Genomic DNA, 21,581 nt, shown 5'->3' on the forward strand with positions numbered 1-21,581 from the left:
TTATACGGTTTCATTTGATACCTGGACAGTTTTTAAATAAAGATTTCATTTATAAGATATTTCAATGTTTTTTTTCATTTTTTTTTTTCTCGCTCCCATTTCAGAAGAATCTGCAGTGAAATAATCCATTATGGGGCAGCTGTTCTATAGGGTGGGCCTTGTAAGACTGACCCATTATGTGTACAGGATAATAAGACAGAATTGCATGTACCCCTTAAAGGAGATGCTACTAGTGGTTTCTGCCAGTGGCTATGGAAAGTCGGGCCGGTCTTGGTCTTATGGTGTCTGCCACAGTGCAAGATCCATGTTCTCTACATCAATGTGCTGCTCAGGTCAGGAGTCTAAGGGAGCATTCACACGGCGTTACGTCCCGCGAGATTTGGCACGTATACGCCGCGTGACCCTTTGCGTGCCGTACACGCTCCCATTCATTTCAATGGGAGCGGGGAGCGTATGCGCCGCGCTAGTTTGCGGCCGTGCATTTATTCATGGCCGCAAACTAGCGCCGCATAAGGCACGCAAAGGGTCATGCGGCGTACACGTGCCAAATCTCGCGGGACATAACGCCGTGTGAATGCTCCCTTATAAAGTCTACCCTGAGAGAGCCCTTCACAGGGTGATACCTGATGTGTTGGGTAGCAGCAAAAATGTGAGTAGCTTTTTGAAGTGTTCGGCTTATATAAACAGATCTAACTAAATATTCAGATACCTAATATTAATATCTGATATAAGAAGACTCTGGAACAAACCCCTAAATATATTCAGATTCCCTATACTAATACTAGATCCCAGCACAGTCCTTCCTCACTGCAGATATGACACCACTGTCTGCCCTCTACGCGCTGCACCACTGTCTGCCCTCTACGCGCTGCACCACTGTCTCCCCTCTATGCACTGCACCGCTGTCTGACCTCTATGCGCTGCACCACTGTATTCCCTCCATACACTGCACAATGCCCTCCCTAATGGTACCACACTACTACCCTTTTTGGGACTTTTCAGCATTGGAGATGCCCCCAGTGGTGTTTCAGCGCTGGGGACGCCTCCAGTGCTGCAAGAGAACTCATTTGCATACAGACGGAAACCGGGATTTCTACCGAACGGCGGCGCGGAGAAGACATCTAAAGGTAGGAGAAGAATAGCCTTTAAGGCTCTTCCTACGTCTGATTGAGAAAAAATGTCATTTTAATGATAGAATCCCTTTAATTTCAAGTCAGTGCTGCACTTCCAGGGGCATTGATATAGTCTGAAATGATTAGTATAACAAAAAAATTGTAAACGTATATACGGTATATAGTTGTGAAATCACTGTGTGTGTACCGCTATACTGGGAGAATTATTATCACTATAGAGACAACTAGCAAACAATACGCATCAAATATAGATCACTGATACCAATAATACCGCTATACAAGGCTCAGATAGTACATGACCCCCACACTGTGACTACATCCATTACACTACATAGTGATGCCAAGACTATAGCTGTGCACTACACATTACTCATATCCTAATAAACATCAGATCAATTAGAGGGGCTTTCTGACCCCAAAAAGATTTTTTATACTGATATCTTATCCACAGGACAGCTCATTGGTTTGAGACATGAACCCCACACAGCTGGGGTGCATGCACAGCTCCTAGTAATGCTACTCCCATACTATACAGTGCAGGGAGCTGGAACCAGGTAGTTACGTACATTGTATAATGTGGGCGTATAACATCAATAAGAGTTGAGTTGCAGTAATGGCGTCCAACCATCATACATGGGCCGGGCTATCTTTTTCTGACTGTGTGCAGATCAGCCCTGAACAGCTGATCCATGCGGGTGCTAGCTATCAGCCTGTAGTCACCAATCAAATTTAAGGATAGGAATACAAAAAAAAACAAAAGGGCCTCAAGAGGGTAGACTTACATGTGAACTACCAGTCAGGACCTCTGATAGCTGTAGAACTCAATGCTGGCCTGGTTATGAGATGGCGTCACCATGGATTACCTCCGAGGTCCACTAATACTAAGATGTCCGACCACCACTATAAAGTAACTCACCTGGCTGGGATTGGTGGAGGACCTCACATGGTGATCGTGCTGACCCTATGGGCTCATTTTACCTCTTTCCATTGTGAGGTTTTACATCGAACATCTGGAGAGAGTCCATGAGGCCGTCTCCAATCTGCTGTTTCGAAGCCCAGAGACAACGGTGATCATCAAATCAGCCAATACGGGTTATAAATCATTATATGACAGTGACTGGTTGTCTCTCCAGCTGGACATCTTACTGAGGGCAATGTTCAAGGGTATGGGGGTGATAATCCTGGATGTCTGGGACATGACCTCCTGCCACTATCTTCCTGACAACATCCACCCAGGACCCCCAGTCATCAAGAATACATAAATACAGAAATGAGTTTTCTGTATTTCCATGACTATGACAATTGTAGGTTCACACTGAAGGCATCAAAACTCAGATGTAACACATGTGGAATTAAAGACTTAATAAAAAAGTGTGACCACAACTGACAATCTGTCTTATATTCTCGGTTCTTCAAAGTAGCCACCTTTTGCCTTGATTCCTGCTTTGTACACTCTTGGCATTCTCTTGATGGTGGCGGTTACATATTCTTGGTGGAGGTGGTGGACTGCCTTTACTAACAAGGACACCTAGTAGGTACCATATAGAACTAGTATGTAGCTATAGGGGTTGTATCTAATATTAAATAAATACATGTCAAATTTTCTAATGGAACATAAGTATGGGATGTGTGGGGGTCCCCGCACAGATCAGCCATTGCAGCATCTTCTGGTTTCCAGAAGCTGCTATAGTGGATGGGTGATGTATCCAGTATCGGCCCTATACACTAGCATTTTCCTGGATCCCCCACTATGCAGTGCACGGGGTAGCTGTACAGTTCCTAGTACTTGAAGTGAGTTGTCTGCATATGTTCCCCATCCACAAGCTGATCTGTGCAGGGTCTGTGGTGTCACATACTGATGATCTATCCTGTGGATCCTACTACTATTATAAATGTGAAAGTTTGTGTGTTTGGTTGTTTGTTCCTCAATCACGCAAAAACAGCTGAACGGATTTGAATGAAATTTGGCACATAGATAGTTTGTAACTTCGATCAACATAAAGGCTACTTTTTATCCCGGTAAATGACATGGCTTCACGACTGTTATGAATTTATGTTCATATACTATATTACACTGCTCCTGCAGCTGCTTATCTCAGGTTCTGATAACGCCAGGTCTGTTATCTCTTTATGTAAAGATTCAGCTGACTCTCAGTCCATTCTGTACATGCATTTGCATATTATCTGATCTCGTCCAGGCAGTGCTGACACACTGGATGGGAAAACGCCTTTAATCCAAATTGGCTGTTTGATATTTAAACATGCCGGGAAAAAGAAAATCTAATTTGTTGCAAAATTCTAAAACACCGAGAGCTATGAAGGAAACCTCCAAGCGGAGTGCAGGAGGATCATCGGCGCCAACAACTCACTCATTATATGGCTTCCCAGTGAGCTGCTGAGATGCCAGAACAATCACGGGCACAGCGCGAGGAACGAGTTTAGTGGCAGGCCCCAGCTTGACAGCTGCCAAAACGCTGGAGTAGGCGGATCATCAACACCAGCAACCCGCAGACGAAATTGCGGGCAGAGGCTAGTGTGAAATATTAATTTGGGGCTAGAAAATCCCTTTAATAATTATGGCTATAACCCTCTGATTGTAGACGCTCATATACCTAAGAAACATTCTGTGCATGGTTTATGACTTATTTAGTTTGTGCAGTAAAGTTTTCTACTAGCGCAACTTCTTCTTCATCCTGGTTGAGATTGCAGAGGTGTATACAATGTCACTCAGATGTCAGATGCCCTTTGTTCTATTAAGACATGATATCATCCCATATAATATTTTACTGTGGTGTCTGGGCTGTACAGGACGCTCTGGTCACTGCGCACTTATTCTTCATCATGAACATGAAGCAGATGATCGCTCTGACGTTTGGTGTTGTGTGGACAGGAGTGGTAAGTACATAGATAATATTATTTAGGGGATCTTGCCCCTTTCTCCACCCTACGGTATCACCGGTGGGGTCTTTGTTGCTGGGGGCCTCCTTGTATTTACCAGTAGGGACCCCAGTCCAATAAGGATTATGTGTTTAGCCCTGGGTGTAATTCATAAGTGTGTGGGGAATACTCCGGGAATAAGCTGTGGTGTATGTAGAGAATACTGTGATATGTGTGTGTATGGGGGGTGCTGGTTTGGGGGTTGATGCCGGTGTGGATGGTGCCTCATTTCTAGGGGGCGCTGTCCTCTTGCTGTTTATATACTATGCATGCCTATGGTATTAGGGGTATGATACATTCATGTCATTTATTTGAGTATGAGATACTTATGGCTCTCTTATTACAGAGATAGTTATATGTGTCTATGTTACAGGCTCTATCTATCTCCTATCTATCTATTATCTATCTATCTATCTATCTATCTATCTATCTATCTATCTATCTATCGGTCTCCTATCTATCTATATAATATCTATCTATCTATCTCCTATCTATCTATCTCCTATCTATCTATCTATCTATCTATCTATCTATCTATCTGTCTCCTATCTATCTATATAAAATCTATCTATCTATCTCCTATAGTGTTGGCCAAAAGTATTGGCACCCCTGCAATTCTGTCAGATAATACTCATGTTCTTCCAGAAAATGATTGCAATTACAAATTCTTTGGTATTATTATCTTCATTTAATTTGTCTTCAATGGAAAACCACAAAAAGAATTGTCAAAAATCCAAATTGGATATAATTCCACACCAAACATAAAAAAGGGGGTGGACAAAAGTATTGCCCTGTTTTAAAAATCATGTGATGCTTCTCTAACTTGTGTAATTAACAGCACCTGTTACTTACCTGAGGCACCTAACAGGTGGTGGCAATAACTAAATCACACTTGCAGCCAGTTGAAATGGATTAAAGTTGACTCCACCTCTGTCCTGTGTCCTTGTGTGACCACATTGAGCATGGAGAAAAGAAAGAAGACCAACGAACTGTCTGAGGACTTGAGAAGCAAAATTGTGAGGAAGCATGAGCAATCTCAAGGCTACAAGTCCATCTCCAAAGACCTGAATGTTCCTGTGTCTACCGTGCGCAGTGTCATCAAGAAGTGTAAAGCCCATGGCACTGTGGCTAACCTCCCTAGATGTGGACGCAAAAGAAAAATTGATGAGAGATTTCAATGCAAGATTGTGCGGATGGTGGGTAAAGAACCTCGACTAACATCCAAACAAGTCCAAGCTGCCCTGCAGTCTGAGGGTACAACAGTGTCACTCCGTACTATCCGTCAGCGTCTGAATGAGAAGGGACTGTATGGTAGGAGACCCAGGAAGACCCCACTTCTTACCCAGAGACAGAAAAAAGCCAGGCTGGAGTTTGCCAAAACTTACCTGAGAAAGCCAAAAACGTTTTGGAAGAATGTTCTCTGGTCAGAGGAGACAAAAGTAGGAAAAAGCATCAACATAGAGATTACAGGAAAAAAGAGGCCTTCAAAGAAAAGAAGACGCCCCCTACAGTCAGACATGGCGGAGGTTCCCTGATGTCTTGGGATTGCTTTGCTGTCTCTGGCACTGGACTGCTTGACCGTGTGCATGGCATTATGACCCTCAGAGGTCATGGGTCTTCCAGCAGGACAATGACCCAAAACACACTTCAGGTCAGCACTAGAAAATGGTGGTGAGAGAAAGCCCTGGAGACTTCTAAAGTGGCAGCAATGAGTCCAGACCTGAATCTGTAACTTCATTTATGATCAAAGCAAATTGCAATTTTGTTTACTAGATTTTATTACTACATTTTCTGATTTATATTGTTCTCAGCTTGTTTTCAGGTTCCTAACTATAGATTCTGTGCAGAAATATAGACCACCCATCCCTAAGAAGCTCCCACCTCCTCCTATGACCACCCTCCAAACCACAGCAATCCCTCCAAGGACCATTAACCCCAATTTCAAAAATTTATTACAACTTATAGATTGGCCCGTTCCTCCATCTGCTATCAAACACTTGAACTTCTCCACCAGTCCTACCAAGTCTAGTTACCATTTGTTGAATTCACGGAAAGTATATCAAACTGGAGAGAAGGTGGAAGTGATCATCACAGCTCGGGATCACAATGGCCAACCTAAAGAGTATGGTGGAGACTTCTTTCGGGCCAAACTTCACTCACCAGCTCTTAAAGCCGGAGTGACAGGACAGGTGAAGGGCTATAATAATGGAAGCTACTTGGTGACATTCCTTCTTCCATGGCCAGGACAAGCTCAAGTCCAGATCAGACTCATTCACTCCAGTGAAGCTGTTGATGTTCTGAAGAGGAAGCGCGAGGATTCACCAGGAAAGGTAAAAAGAAAAGAGAGTGAGGACATTAGCAAAGTCATAATTTTAGATGTCAAGAAATTTTGAAAAAATTGTAAATATGACCACATAATGCACCAGAATAAAGTTCAGAAACCACATTGCTGTCATAACCTCCTAATGAGTGTGACACTCTAAGAAATGCCAAGGAAAATGGAGGGAAGGAAGCAAAAACCGCTGTGAGTCTATTCTTCTAAACAGTGTGCAGTATTACAGAACAACTACACTAAGTGGCCAAAAGTCATGGGAAGCGCCGTTAATAGCGGGTCACCCCTTCGCGAGCCCTGATAACTTCAGCAAGACGATGAGGCATGGACTCCACGAGGTGTCAGAAGAGTTCTAGAGGCATATTTATCCACGCAGTCTGCACTGCAGCCCACAATTAGTCCTGTGTAGTTAGCGCTGGGTCCATGGAGTGGACAGCGGTATCCACAGCATCCCATAAATGCTCTATGGGGTTGAGGTCGGGGGAGCGGGCAGGCCAATCAAGGTTCATGAGGTCACTGGTGTGTTCAATAAGTCAGTCCCGTGCCACCAACGAATGATGACGTTGCATTGTCCAGTTGGTACACAGCTTCCCCATCAGGTAACTCCAATACCAGAAAGGGGTGCAGATGGTCTGTCATAAGTTGTATGTATCGAGCACCAGTCATTAATCCCTGCACCCGGGCAATGGGGCCCAATTGCAACCATGTGAACATGGCCCAGACCATGACGGAGCCATCTCCCACCTGGACACGTCCCTGTTGGCATGCAGGATGCATGGCCTCATGGGGCATATTCCACACTCTCACACACCCCTCAGCTCTGTACAACTGGAACCATGATTCATCAGACCATGCCACATGCCACCACTGTTCCATGGCCCAATGACAATGGTCGTGGGCCTATGCCAGTCTCTGAGCTCTGTATTGCGGCGTCAGCAAAGGGTACGGGTCGGACATCGACTGTTGAAGCCTATGCGGTGCAGTTCTTGGTGTACAGTCCTGGTGGAAATGGGGTCCTAGCGCCCCACATTCAAATCGGCAGCGATTTAACCCACTGTAGACCGTTGAGAGCCCTCTATAACTCTGTGGAGGTGACGTCCGTTCATCAAACACTCGTGACCGATCGGTGCTCCGGTTTACACAGCTGCCAGCGTTATCTCTGCAATATGCAGGTCCACCTGAGACTCTGTTGATCTCAGAAACCCAAATTCCCGGGTAATCTCCAAAATGCTATCCCCCATGCGTCTTGCACCGATTATCATCCCACGTTCTAAGTCACTTAACTCACGATGTGCTGCCATGTTCACGAGACACCTGTCTGCATCAGTTGCTCAGATATCCTGGTGACACTAGCACCATAGGCCGCATCGCATCACACTGTTTGAGCGTCATATCCGACAAAACCGGCACTGGGACTCGCCTTCTTGTGACTTTTGGCCACTCAGTGTACTATGATAGTGCATTATATATACAAGAATATAACTACTATAATATAAAACCCTGTATTTGCTAGGACTTCTTAGTTTAGATGAGATTCTTCTCATGTTTTCCTCCTTGGTAAGTCTTATTCTCTTGTTCTCAGGTTTATTTTAATGGATATTTTCAGTTTAATGGCACCAATGAAGTCATGGAGTGTAACCTGGAGTTGCCAGGACATGACGTGTGCACATATAAGGACCCCATCTCTGCAGAAACCTGGCTTTGTGTGCGACCACAGAAGCTCCCGTGTTACTCCTTGCTCTATCACTCCACAGGTGGATACCGCAAAGTGACCAACCAGTTGGAGGACTCTCTACTGAGCGAGTGAGTGTAGGTAACATAATCCTAATATAATAGTGCCCTCAGGTGTTTTATAGTATGTTATATAATGCTCCATTATGTTTTGGTAAATGGAAACAAAGATTTAGAAAAATAATTTTAAGGCTTAAATGAGTTTCTTGTGAAGTCAACCCCCATACATGTGCCGTATTATGTGTATGGACATCAATGAGGGGGTTCCCTGTGATCCAGAATAGAGCTCCTGTATAGGATCCATTTTTTTTTCTTTTTTGTACTAGAGCCTGGACTGCCTATGTAGGCACACACTCTCCCTCATGTGTACGATTATCCCCTGACCCTGGTCTATACTCTCTCACTCTGCCAAATCAGTATCCCTGCGCTATGCTGAGGAGGTCCAAAAGACCGAAACAGCGCTGTCCATAGCTGGGAATCTGTTCCTTTTGGAATAGAAATACTAATTTGGCAATTAAATCTATATCATGATAGTAGGCTTATTAACTGAGTCATGCATGATGTTAAGGAGGCTGTCCTCTAGAGGGCGGCATACAGAATGCACTGTTCTCCTAAATACATCCTGGAGAATAGATTTGCATATTTTTTACCCAGAATCCCTAGCGGAGCAGGAATGACTTGTAAGTCTCCGTACTGCCTATGTAGTCACACACTCTCCCTGATGTGTATGATTATCCCCTGTTCAGAAAGTGTAATTCTAATACAGAAATGGTAAAATTTCTCATTTATGCCTTGGTATTTTTTTTTTAAATAGGACCATAAAACAATTTCTGAGCTTGAACCATGACAACCTCCCGCACCCTGATGAACACCATTCACCGGGGCTAAACAGTGTTTACAGCCGTGGCCAATGGCGTAACTAGGAATGGCGGGGCCCCATGGCAAACTTTTGACATGGGGTCCCCCCTTCCTGACCGACACCAAAGATGTTGACCGACTGACCCCCCCACCGCATTCCTGCGCACTCTATTATGCCCCATAGTGGCCCCTGCACACAGTATTATGTCCTGTAGCAGCCCCTGCACACAGTATTATTCCCCATAATGGTCCCTGCACACAGTATAATGTCCCATAGTGACCCCAGTGCACAGTATTATCTCCCATAGTGGCCCCTGCACACAGTATTATCTCCCATAGTGGCCCCTATAGACAGTATTATTCTCCATAGTGGCCCCTGCACACAGTATTATGCCCCATAGTGGCCCTTGCACACAGTATTATCTCCCATAGTGGCCCCTATAGACAGTATTATTCTCCATAGTGGCCCTTGCACACAGTATTATGTCCCATAGTGGCCCCTGCACACAGTATTATACCCCATAGTGGCCCCTGCACACAGTATTATGTCCCATAGTGGCCCCTGCACACAGTATTATCTCCCATAGTGGCCCCTGCACACAGTATTATGTTCCATAGTGGCCCCTGCACACAGTATTATGTCCCATAGTGGCCCCTGCACACAGTATTATGCTCCATAGTGGCCCCTGCACACAGTATTATCCCCCATAGTGGCCCCTGCACACAGTATTATCCCCCATAGTGGCCCCTGCACACAGTATTATGTCCCATAGTGGCCCCTGCACACAGTATTATGTCCCATAGTGGCCCCTGCACACAGTATTATGCTCCATAGTGGCCCCTGCACACAGTATTATGTCCCATAGTGGCCCCTGCACACAGTATTATGCTCCATAGTGGCCCCTGCACACAGTATTATCCCCCATAGTGGTCCCTGCACACAGTATTATCCCCCATAGTGGCCCCTGCACACAGTATTATCCCCCATAGTGGCCCCTGCACACAGTATTATGTCCCATAGTGGCCCCTGCACACAGTATTATACCCCATAGTGGCCCCTGCACACAGTATTATGTCCCATAGTGGCCCCTGCACACAGTATTATGCTCCATAGTGGCCCCTGCACACAGTATTATCTCCCATAGTGGCCCCTATAGACAGTATTATTCTCCATAGTGGCCCTTGCACACAGTATTATGTCCCATAGTGGCCCCTGCACACAGTATTATCTCCCATAGTGGCCCCTGCACACAGTATTATTCTCCATAGTGGCCCTTGCACACAGTATTATGTCCCATAGTGGCCCCTGTATACAGTATTATGCCTCATAGCAGCCCCTGCACACAGTATTATGCCCATAGTGGCCCCTGTACACAGTATTTTGCCCCATAGTGGCCTCTGCACTCAGTATTATGTTCCATAGTGGCCCCTGCACACAGTATTATGCCCCATAGTGGCCCCTGCACACAGTATTATGCCCCAAAGTGGCCCCTGCACACAGTATTATGCCCCATAGTGGCCCCTGCACACAGTATTATGCCCCATAGTGGCCCCTGCACACAGTATTATGTCCCATAGTGACCCCAGTACACAGTATTATGTCCGATAGTGGCCCCTGCACACAGTATTATGCCCCATAGTGGCCCCTGCACACACTATTATTGCCCCATAGTGGCCCCTGCACACAGTATTATGCCCCATAGTGGCCCCTGCACACAGTATTATGCCCCATAGTGGCCCCTGCACACAGTATTATGTCCCATAGTGACCCCAGTACACAGTATTATGTCCGATAGTGGCCCCTGCACACAGTATTATGCCCCATAGTGGCCCCTGCACACACTATTATTGCCCCATAGTGGCCCCTGCACACAGTATTATGCCCCATAGTGGCCCCTGCACACACTATTACTGCTCCATAATGAACACCCATGAACAACTACCGTATATACTCGAGTATAAGCCGACTCGTATATAAGCCGAGGCTCCTAATTTTACTACAAAAAACTGGGAAAACTTATTGACTCGAGTATAAGCCGAGGTGGGGAAATGCAGCAGCTACTGAAAAATTTCAAAAATTAAAATGGTCGGAGTTTTTGGGTGCAGTAGTTGCTGGGGAAGGGGAGGGGGTGTTTTGGTTGTCTGTCTGCCCCTTCCCTGAGCTTGAGGACTGGTTTTTCTTCCCCCACTTTGATTTCAGTCTGGCTGAATATAAGGTATCTGCAGTGCTCCTTTTAACCCCTTCCTGGCGGAACAGGAGCACTGCAGATCCCCTATATCAGGGGTAGGGAACCTTTGGCTCTCCAGCTGCTGTGAAACTACAACTCCCAGCATGCTCCATTCACTTCCATGGGAGTTCCCAGAACAGTAGAGCCAGTATGCATGCTGGGAGTTGTAGTTTTGCAACAGCTGGAGAGCCGTACGTTCCCTACCCCTGCCCTATATTCAGTAGACCGGGCACTCTCAGACTCAGGGATACCTAATGTGTATGTGGTTCACAGTCATTTTCTACTTTTATATGTATTCTAGGGAAAGGAGGGATTTACAACTTTTATTTTTCTTAACTATTCTTTTTTGCACTATTTTATGGGAGATTTTATACATTGATATGGTGCCCCCCCCCCCCCCCCAAATAAAAAAAATAATATTTTTTTTTCTTTTTTTTGCTGACTCGAGTATAAGCTGAGGGGGGCTTGTACTCGAGTATATACGGTATTATACTCTGGGGTCTTTTCAGACCCCAGAGTATAATAATCGGAGACCCGGAGGGATACAAACATAAAAAACTATTGTTACTTTCCTATCTCTGGCTCCGCTGCAGTCTTCAGTGGTGTCGGTCATCCTTAATGACTTACGTACTTCACATGACCCGGGATGCATGTCCCGGTCAAGTGATGTCAGGGACGTCAGACAACTAGGCCCGATGCCTGTCTGGAGCGTGGAGAGGTAAGTAACACTGTTTGTTAGGTTCCCTTACCTCTCCTGGGCCTCCAATCATTATATTCAGGGGTCTCCAGTCTCCAGTCGGTAACGGCCTATTAAAAAAAAACAAAAAAAAAAACAGCAGGAGTAGCGGCTGTCGCCAGGCCGCTAATGTCCCGGGCCCTGTGGCAACTGCTACACCTGCTACTTCAGTAGTTGCGCCACTGGCCGTGGCAATAAATATGGTGGAAAACCAATGTTCAGCCCTTGATACTATGCCATGGGCCGCAAAGCCAAACCACTATACTCATCAGTGAACATCCCTCACAGGGACGGCCATTCTTCTAAGGCCACCATATAATACAACTGCCCTTCAACTACCTCTACACCCTGCATTATAATGTTCCTAGTTTAATTCCGTAATATATAACCCTTATTGTTCTCTTACAGCTCTGTCACCAACAAGATTATTGCTGGTTCAGTACCTACAATCCATGTCATGTCTGACAACAGCTCAGTAGGTAAGAGTTGTACACATTGTACGGGTGTGTTGGCGTAAGTAGTGTAAAGGGTGTTGCTCGGGTCTGGGGCCTAGTCCACATTTGAGTCTCCATTGGAAACTGCCAGAAATCTTTAGAGAGGAAAATCCTACAGGGAAGACTTTTTTCTCCGCCACATTCAGTATGAAAACTCCATTATAGTCTACAATGGTCTGTGGGTAGCCAGTAGAGGTGCAGTTCTATAGACAGTACACGACTGCCAGATGTGCAGGTAAGTTGTGATCTTAAGTAAACTTACCTTTCTCAGTTCTCATTGGTCATCACTCCTTGTCTTGTAGGACTCACCTCCAACCTCTCCACCTGCAGTCGTGACCAGAAATCTCGGCAGCCCTCCGGGTTCTATTATGCTGATCGCTGGACATCGATCACATGTTTGGGCCGCCACTTTCCTCAGCCTGGGGATGCTCTCACTTGCCTAAGAGGGAAAGACATCCACATGATCGGAGACTCAACTCTACGCCAGTGGTTTGAATATCTGGAGAGGTTTATTCCAAGTAAGAAGTTAATCTTACTGTCTGGATGTGTATAAAGCAGTCATATGTGTAAAATAACGAAGTTTTTCTTTTCTTCTGTAGGCCTCAAGAGGATAGACTTACATGCGAACTACCCGTCAGGACCTCTGATAGCTGTAGAAGCCAATGCTGGTCTGGTCATGAGATGGCGTGCTCATGGATTACCTCTAAGGACCACTAAGACTAAGATGTCCGATCTTCACTATGAAGTAGCTCACCTGGCTGGGATTGGTGGAGGACCTCACACGGTGATCGTGTTGACCCTATGGGCTCATTTTACCTCCTTCCCAGTGATGGTTTACTTAGAACGTCTGGAGAGAGTCCGTGAGGCCGTCTCCAATCTGCTTTTTCGGAGTCCAGAGACAACGGTGATCATCAAATCAGCCAATACGGGTTATAAGTCAATATTTGGCAGTGACTGGTTGTCTCTCCAGCTGGACATCTTACTGAGGGCAATGTTCAAGGGTATGGGGGTGATAATCCTGGATGTCTGGGACATGACCTCTTGCCACTATCTTCCTGACAGCATCCACCCAGGACCCCCAGTCATCAAGAACGAGGTGGACCTTATGTTGTCTTATATATGTTCAAGATGACTGAGAGGACACTTTCCAGTGCTATTCCAATCCTATGTCTTAGTAGGAGCAGGTGATGTTTTATGGTGTAATCATGTCAAGTCTCCCTAGAAAGAGTTGGTGGGTCAATGTCTTCTTGAATGGAGGTCATTATTTCATGAGCTAGAAGTTTGGAGACCACTAGTATTGAGTGAACTGATTCTTTACAAACTTGACTGCCGCTATACTATGAATATATAGAAGAGACATGTTTAGTCAGTGCGATGCTCTAGCACCATCTGACATCAGCTGACAGCTTACCAGTCAATAGATAGTGGTAGGTGGACGCCTTCTAGTGCACAAGTATATAATGTGCACGAGTCTTTGCGTTAACCCCTCCCCGACATATCAGGTATTTAAATATAGCAGCTGCTAAGAAGTTCAGTACCCGCCATAGCCACTAGGTCTCTTCTGGTTCGGGACACCACCATTTTGGGTAGGATTTTGGGCTTCCAGGCTTGTCTTGCATTCATTTGTATAAAAGGCTACTTTATGCAACCTGTCATACAAATTACAGTATTTTGCAATGCATTAGTGATCAGACCCCCTGGGGTTCAAGACTCTTAGAAGGTTTAAAAATTTACAGTTTAAAAAAATAAAAATAAATAAAAATGTAAAAAAAAATAAAAAAATTTCAAAATTCAATTCACCCCTTTTCCAAAAAGACATAAAAAAGTAGAAAAATACTATGAAACATACACATAAGGTATTTCTAGGGCTCGGTCTAAAAACTTCTGAAAAGTGCCAAGTTACAGGTTGTCAGAATCTTGCAACTATAAGAATTTTTAATTTTTTTTGCAAAATTTTGGATTTTTATTAAGCAGTTAAAATGTAAATTAAACTCTATAAATGTGGTATTCCCAAAATCATACCGAAACATAGAACACAAGTGACATGTCATTGTGGCTGCAGAGTGAATGCTGTAAAAAAAAAAAATGAAGCTCGTGAGAAAGTTGCACAAATGCATTTTTTCTCTAATTCCACACAATTCAGAATTTTTTTTCCCAGCTTCCCAGTTCATTGTACAGAATAATAAATGGTGCCATTGTAAGGGGCTTATGGAATAACTGTATCATTTGTCTGATCTTCTGCTGCCATCTACTGCCGAAAGACTAAAAATTGCACAAAAGAACCTCCCCTACAGATCAGAGAAAAATAGTATGTTCCAGGGAGGAAAAGAGTGTGAACACAGGAAGCTGAGAGCAGAAGAAGACACATGTCATGCAGAGAGGTCCTGCTGCAGATAGCTGTGCCCACTAAGGACTTTCCTTTAATAAACAAGGACCCTGAGAGACTTCAGTATTCCTGCCTTGTTTCAACTTGTAAACAAAGGTACGTGGGAGTGTGAGTAGAGTGAGGGGCCATACAGCTTGATCAAGCTTTAAAGCAGCCTTGTGTGCTGGAAGACAAAGCAGGCTCCTGCCTGGAAGACAAAGCTGGCCCCTGCCTGGAAGATTGATACGGTGCACCGTGTTACTGACTTACTTTAAGAGAGGCCTCTCCTAGTCAATGCATGCAGGGTCTAACTAAGGACACTAGAGGGGTAACTACCACAATCTGTTGTGTGCACTGTTATATTGAAGTTATACATTTTTCTTAGCTACTGTATACTTATTTCTTACCTTCTCTCCTACTCTCATTCCCCTCCCCTCCTTTCTTTATTAAACTGTGCTATATCGTTGCAGTTACTGCGTATATTATCACCTGCTCTCCATTACACCATTATGAAGAACAATTTGTCCCGCACACATTAAGCCCTCATATGGCTCTGTGCACAGAAAAATAAAAAAAAAATTATGGGGTTTGGAACGTGGGGAGTCAAAAAGGAAAATCAAAATATGCCTTTAGTGTGAAGGAGTTGATGTAGGGGAGGGGCTGTGATTCCTCTCACTACATGATAAAGGACATTGGGTTATGATAAACTTGCAAAGCAATAGAGAATAGAAAATCTTAGGAATAGGAGAGTTTAGTCACGTGTAATAAATGAGAGGGAGAATATCTGTGGTTTAGAGTAAAAATTTGTGAAAAAGTCAACTGATGCATTTTTGTATCAGTTGTAACAACCTAAAGGACAAACAAACTGATATTGATGTATGTGCACGTAACCTTACTACAAGCAGAACAAAGTGATGTGAACAGCATCCAGATAGTGGAAGTATGATTCCTGAAGAACATCAACTGAGAGCTGAGGATGAGCTTGATGGACCTTCCCATCCACAGTCGGCATCTCTCTGGCGAGGACAGTCTTCCACTTCAGCTAGTGTGTTGCATTCTCTTTCAAAGTCCACTCAATGGTCCTGTGTCTGATTTGAGGATGAAGCAGGGTCATGAAGAAGACCATGATGGAGCACAGGAGAGGGGAGGGTGATTTTCAATGTTCATTACATTTCTGCACCTCTCCTGGTCCTTTGATTATTATATTCTGTGGAGCACAGGAGAGGGGAGGGTGATTTTCAATGTTCATTACATTTCTGCACCTCTCCTGGTCCTTTGATTATTATATTCTGTGGTCTGAAGAGACTCCAGCGTATAATAACGATTCATTGGTGAGGAATCCACAAAATGTTAGTTCGCTCACCTCTATCCAGAAACTACAGGAACAACAACAACATGGAATGGATGCTAAAGATGAATCTGTTGAATAACAAAAGAGAGAAAAAAAGGCACTGAGCCGACCCTAGTGTAGTATTTTAGCACAGGGGTCAATCAAAAGGTAAGCAAAAATGGTTGCTCACCTGCCAAGGTTGTGTGGAACCCAACAACCTCAGAAGTATGTCAAACGGAATGTAAATGGCAGGGCAGCAGCTGAAGTATACGTCCCAGAGACATCAAGACAACCACAAATATGGACCGGCCCCCTCAGAAGAACAGGCAGAAATCAGCGCTCACCCAAGTGCATACAACCAAAGACTTTATTGGCACAACGCGTTTCGAGTAGAGATGAGCGAACAGTGTTCTATCGAACACATGTTCGATCGGATATCAGGGTGTTCGCCATGTTCGAATCGAATCGAACACCGCGTGGTAAAGTGCGCCAAAATTCGATTCCCCTCCCACCTTCCCTGGTGCCTTTTTTGCACCAATAACAGAGCAGGGGAGGTGGGACAGGAACTACGACACTGGGGGCATTGAAAAAAATTGGAAAAAGTCATTGGCTGCCGAAATCAGGTGACCTCCATTTTAGACGAATAGTGGATTTCAAATCCGGGTCATATGAGAATGTGAACTTTGTGACTATGAGACAGGGATAGCTGTACAGGCAGGGATAGCTAGGGATAACCTTTATTTAGGGGGGAATGTTATTAAAAATAACTTTTTGGGGCTCTATCGGGTGTGTAATTATGATTTTTGTGAGATAAACTTTTTCCCATAGGGATGCATTGGCCAGCGCTGATTGGCCGAATTCCGTACTCTGGCCAATCAGCGCTGGCCAATGCATTCTATTAGCTTGATGAAGCAGAGTGTGCACAAGGGTTCAAGCGCACCCTCGGCTCTGATGTAGCAGAGCTGAGGCTGCACAAGGGTTCAAGCGCACCCTCGGCTCTGATGTAGGAGAGTCGAGGGTGCACTTGAACCCTTGTGCACCCTCGGCTCTGCTACATCAGAGCCGAGGGTGCGCTTGAACCCTTGTGCACACTCTGCTTCATCAAGCTAATAGAATGCATTGGCCAGCGCTGATTGGCCAGAGTACGGAATTCGGCCAATCAGCGCTGGCTCTGCTGGAGGAGGCGGAGTCTAAGATCGCTCCACACCAGTCTCCATTCAGGTCCGACCTTAGACTCCGCCTCCTCCAGCAGAGCCAGCGCTGATTGGCCGAATTCCGTACTCTGGCCAATCAGCACTGGCTAATGCATTGTATTGGCGTGATGAAGCAGTGCTGAATGTGTGTGCTTAACACACACATTCAGCTCTACTTCATCGGGCTAATAGAATGCATTGGCCAATCAGCGCTGGCCAATGCATTCTATTAGCGTGAACTGAGTTTGCACAGGGGTTCTAGTGCACCCTCGGCTCTGCTACATCAGATTGCTACATCTGATGTAGCAGTGCCGAGTGTGCATCAGATGTGTAGTTGAGCAAAACTGACTCAGCACTGCTAAGTCTCTGCATTCGCATAGGAATGCATTGGCCAGCCTTCGGCCAATCAGCGCTGGCTCTGCCGGAGGAGGCGGAGTCTAAGGTCGGACCTGAATGGAGACTGGTGTGGAGCGATCTTAGACTCCGCCTCCTCCAGCAGAGCCAGCGCTGATTGGTCGAGTTCCGTACTCTGGCCAATCAGCACTGGCCAATGCATTTCTATGGGGAAAAGTTAGCTTGCGAAAATCGCAAACTGACAGGGATTTCCATGAAATAAAGTGACTTTTATGCCCCCAGACATGCTTCCCCTGCTGTCCCAGTGTCATTCCAGGGTGTTGGTATCATTTCCTGGGGTGTCATAGTGGACTTGGTGACCCTCCAGACACGAATTTGGGTTTCCCCCTTAACGAGTTTATGTTCCCCATAGACTATAATGGGGTTCGAAACCCATTCGAACACACGAACAGTGAGCGGCTGTTCGAATCGAATTTCGAACCTCGAACATTTTAGTGTTCGCTCATCTCTAGTTTCGAGCCATTCTGGCTCTTTCTCAAGTGCATGAAATTAACCTTTCGGTTCTCGTTGCCCCCAGATATTTTGGGCTCCCTGGTCAAGGATGAAGATCGAGGCGGTGCTGGCAAGAAGCTCATTAGCATGTGAATAAAAACTGACTAAAGGACTTGAAGTCACCACCAGAGGTTTGTCGCCATTCTCACATACGTCACTGGGCCCTTTCTGTGGCCACTGAGAAGTAGGACTTCACACCCCATGCCTGAATGGACAGCGCTAGCTGACACCAGAATGCCGGGGACAGGACAATGTGGAACAACAACCTCGATCTTCATCCTTGACCGGGGAGCCCAAAATATCTGAGAAAGGGCCAGAATGGCTCGAAACGCGTTGTGCCAATAAAGTCTTTTGTTGTATTCACTTGGGTGAGTGCTGATTTCTGCCCGTTCTTCTGAGGGGGCCGGTCCATATTTGTGGGTGTTCTGTTAAATGACAGACATCAACGGACCCCATCAACTATAATGGGGGTCTACCCTGTGCCCATTATGATGTCTGACCTCCGCTATAAAGCCGCTCACATGGCTGGGATTGGTGGAGGACCTCACACGGTGACCATACAGACCCTATGAGCCCATTTTACCTCCTTCCTTGTGAGGTTTTACATAGAACGTCTGGAGAGAGTCCACGAGGCCGTCTCCTTATATGTGTTTTTTATTAGTTTTATTTCTTCATCCTTCGTTTCATTTCTTTATTCCTTTTTATAAAACACAATTTATTACAATGAACAATTCCATATTAAAACTAACCGTATACTAATAACTTCATCCTTGCGGTCCTAAAACCTATCCAAAGCCTCAAAGAGGAAAAAAATTAGTCGTGTTAACTCTTCGGATACCGACATGCTAAAAATTAACCTGCAACAACACGGAGAGCAGATTTGACTTTGACAATCACATCCAAGGCCACGTATACAGTGTGAGCAGAGCTATTATGTGACCCTGACACCGTGTTTGTACAGTCCTATGAAAAAGTTTGGGCACCCCTATTAATCTTAATCATTTTTAGTTCTAAATATTTTGGTATTTGCAACAGCCATTTCAGTTTGATATATCTAATAACTGATGGACACAGTAATATTTCAGGATTGAAATGAGGTTTATTGTACTAACAGAAAATGTGCAATATGCATTAAACCAAAATTTGACCGGTGCAAAAGTATGGGCACCTCAACAGAAAAGTGACATTAATATTTAGTAGATCCTCCTTTTGCAAAGATAACAGCCTCTAGTCGCTTCCTGTAGCTTTTAATCAGTTCCTGGATCCTGGATAAAGGTATTTTGGACAAACAATTCAAGTTCAGTTAAGTTAGATGGTCGCCGAGCATGGACAGCCCGCTTCAAATCATCCCACAGATGTTCAATGATATTCAGGTCTGGGGACTGGGATGGCCATTCCAGAACATTGTAATTGTTCCTCTGCATGAATGCCTGAGGATTTGGAGCGGTGTTTTGGATCATTGTCTTGCTGAAATATCCATCCCCGGCGTAACTTCAACTTCGTCACTGATTCTTGAACATTATTCTCAAGAATCTGCTGATACTGAGTGGAATCCATGCGACTCTCAACTTTAACAAGATTCCCGGTGCCGGCATTGGCCACACAGCCCCAAAGCATGATGGAACCTCCACCAAATTTTACAGTGGGTAGCATGTGTTTTTCTTGGAATGCTGTTTCTTTTTGGACGCCATGCATAACGCCTTTTGTTATAAGAAAACAACTCAATTTTTGTTTCCAAAATGAAGCTGCCTTGTCCAAATGTGCTTTTTCATACCTCAGGCAACTCTATTTGTGGCGTATGTGCAGAAACGGCTTCTTTCTCATCACTCTCCCATACAGCTTCTATTTGTGCAAAGTGCGCTGTATAGTTGACCGATGCACAGTGACACCATCTGCAGCAAGATGATGCTGCAGCTCTTTGGAGGTGGTCTGTGGATTGTCCTTGGCTGTTCTCACCATTCTTCTTCTCTGCCTTTCTGATATTTTTCTTGGCCTGCCACTTCTGGGCTTAACAAGAACTGTCCCTGTGGTCTTCCATTTCCTTACTATGTTCCTCACAGTGGAAACTGACAGGTTAAATCTCTGAGACAACGTTTTGTATCCTTCCCCTGAACAACTATGTTGAACAATCTTTGTTTTCAGATCATTTGAGAGTTGTTTTAAGTAGCCCATGATGCCACTCTTCAGAGGAGATTCAAATAGTAGAACAACTTGCAATTGGCCACCTTAAATACCTTTTCTCATGATTGGATAGATCTGGCTATGAAGTTCAAAGCTCAGTGAGGTTACAAAACCAATTTTGTGCTTCAGTAAGTCAGTAAAAAGTAGTTAGGAGTATTCAAATCAATAAAATGATAAGGGTGCCCATATTTTTGCACCGGTCAAATTTTGGTTTAATGCATATTGCGCATTTTCTGTTAGTACAATAAACCTCATTTCAATCCTGAAATATTACTGTGTCCATCAGTTATTAGATATATCAAACTGAAATGGCTGCTGCAAACACCAAAATATTTAGAACTAAAAATGATTAAGATTAATAGGGGTGCCCAAACTTTTTCATAGGACTGTATATACAGTATATTTACTCCAAAGTACAGTATACACACCCGGCTATAGACCATCATAAACAAGAACATAAATATCAAAGATGATAATATGTAATCTCAGGTTCACATAACTGAGCCGTTATCCATTAAAACAGCTTATCATAGATAATAAAAAAAACTAACAAATAGAACTACCAAGACACCGGGTTCACACTAGCATTGTGGTCGTCGTTGTTGGGGTCCGCCAGGGGACATTGGACATACCATTCATGTCATACAACCTACCTGATCGACATATGGCGCAGCCTATCATCTTCTATATGTCACTATGTACCATCTGCTTCGACCTTACGAGCCATAAAGACTTACCACCTACGCGATCATTATAGGTCATATAGCTTTCACTTGCCTGATGGACATATACAACATACCTACCTGGATCAGTATTTGTCACCTATGTACCATCTGTATGTTCTTGTATCATCCAGGGCCATTTCAACACTTTGGTTTGCACAGTACAAACGTTTCCCCAATCACCAACACATAGACATACCTCACAACTAGGGTTGAGTGATCGGGATCGGAAAAGATCGGATCCCGATCGGCGATCGAGAAAACTTCACGATCGTGATCGGGTTCCGAGCCCGCCTAAAAAAGAACGGGAACGGAATTCAGATCCCAATCCCTACTTACCTGCATAGAACCGCTGCCGCTCCCCAGAGCTCCGGGCTGTTGTTCTTTGTCCTCTCCTCTCTAGAGATGAGCGAGTACTGTTCGGATCAGCCGATC

At 44.7% G+C, this 21,581-nt stretch overlaps 2 protein-coding genes across 2 annotated transcripts in view; both read left to right on the plus strand.

Moving 5' to 3' along the window:
• The first annotated feature begins 3,974 nt into the window (after positions 1-3,974).
• Positions 3,975-13,587, plus strand: LOC142204423 (NXPE family member 3-like). Its single transcript, XM_075275736.1, has 6 exons — positions 3,975-4,028; positions 5,882-6,400; positions 7,985-8,205; positions 12,364-12,434; positions 12,752-12,967; positions 13,049-13,587. Exons 1-6 carry the CDS (start codon positions 3,975-3,977, stop codon positions 13,579-13,581), a joined length of 1,614 nt encoding a protein of 537 aa, XP_075131837.1. The 3' UTR covers positions 13,582-13,587.
• A 1,228-nt stretch (positions 13,588-14,815) lies between these two features.
• The window catches only part of LOC142204424 (NXPE family member 3-like), a 28,992-nt gene continuing 22,226 nt past the window's right edge, over positions 14,816-21,581 (plus strand). Inside the window, exon 1 of the mRNA XM_075275737.1 lies at positions 14,816-14,931. Coding sequence (XP_075131838.1) covers positions 14,816-14,931 — 116 coding nt within the window. The remainder of the gene's footprint in view (positions 14,932-21,581) is intronic.

This window comes from Leptodactylus fuscus, chromosome 5 (genome assembly GCF_031893055.1).
Source record: "Leptodactylus fuscus isolate aLepFus1 chromosome 5, aLepFus1.hap2, whole genome shotgun sequence".
In the NCBI taxonomy this organism is placed as follows: domain Eukaryota; kingdom Metazoa; phylum Chordata; class Amphibia; order Anura; family Leptodactylidae; genus Leptodactylus; species Leptodactylus fuscus.

Excerpts from the sequence above, each read along its gene's own strand:
- LOC142204423 (XM_075275736.1), top strand. The coding sequence starts at position 3,975 with ATGAACATGAAGCAGATGATCGCTCTGACGTTTGGTGTTGTGTGGACA. Across the intron at positions 4,029-5,881 it reads GTGTTGTGTGGACAGGAGTG|CTTGTTTTCAGGTTCCTAAC; the intron begins GTAAGTACATAG and ends TATTGTTCTCAG. Across the intron at positions 12,435-12,751 it reads GTCTGACAACAGCTCAGTAG|GACTCACCTCCAACCTCTCC; the intron begins GTAAGAGTTGTA and ends CTTGTCTTGTAG.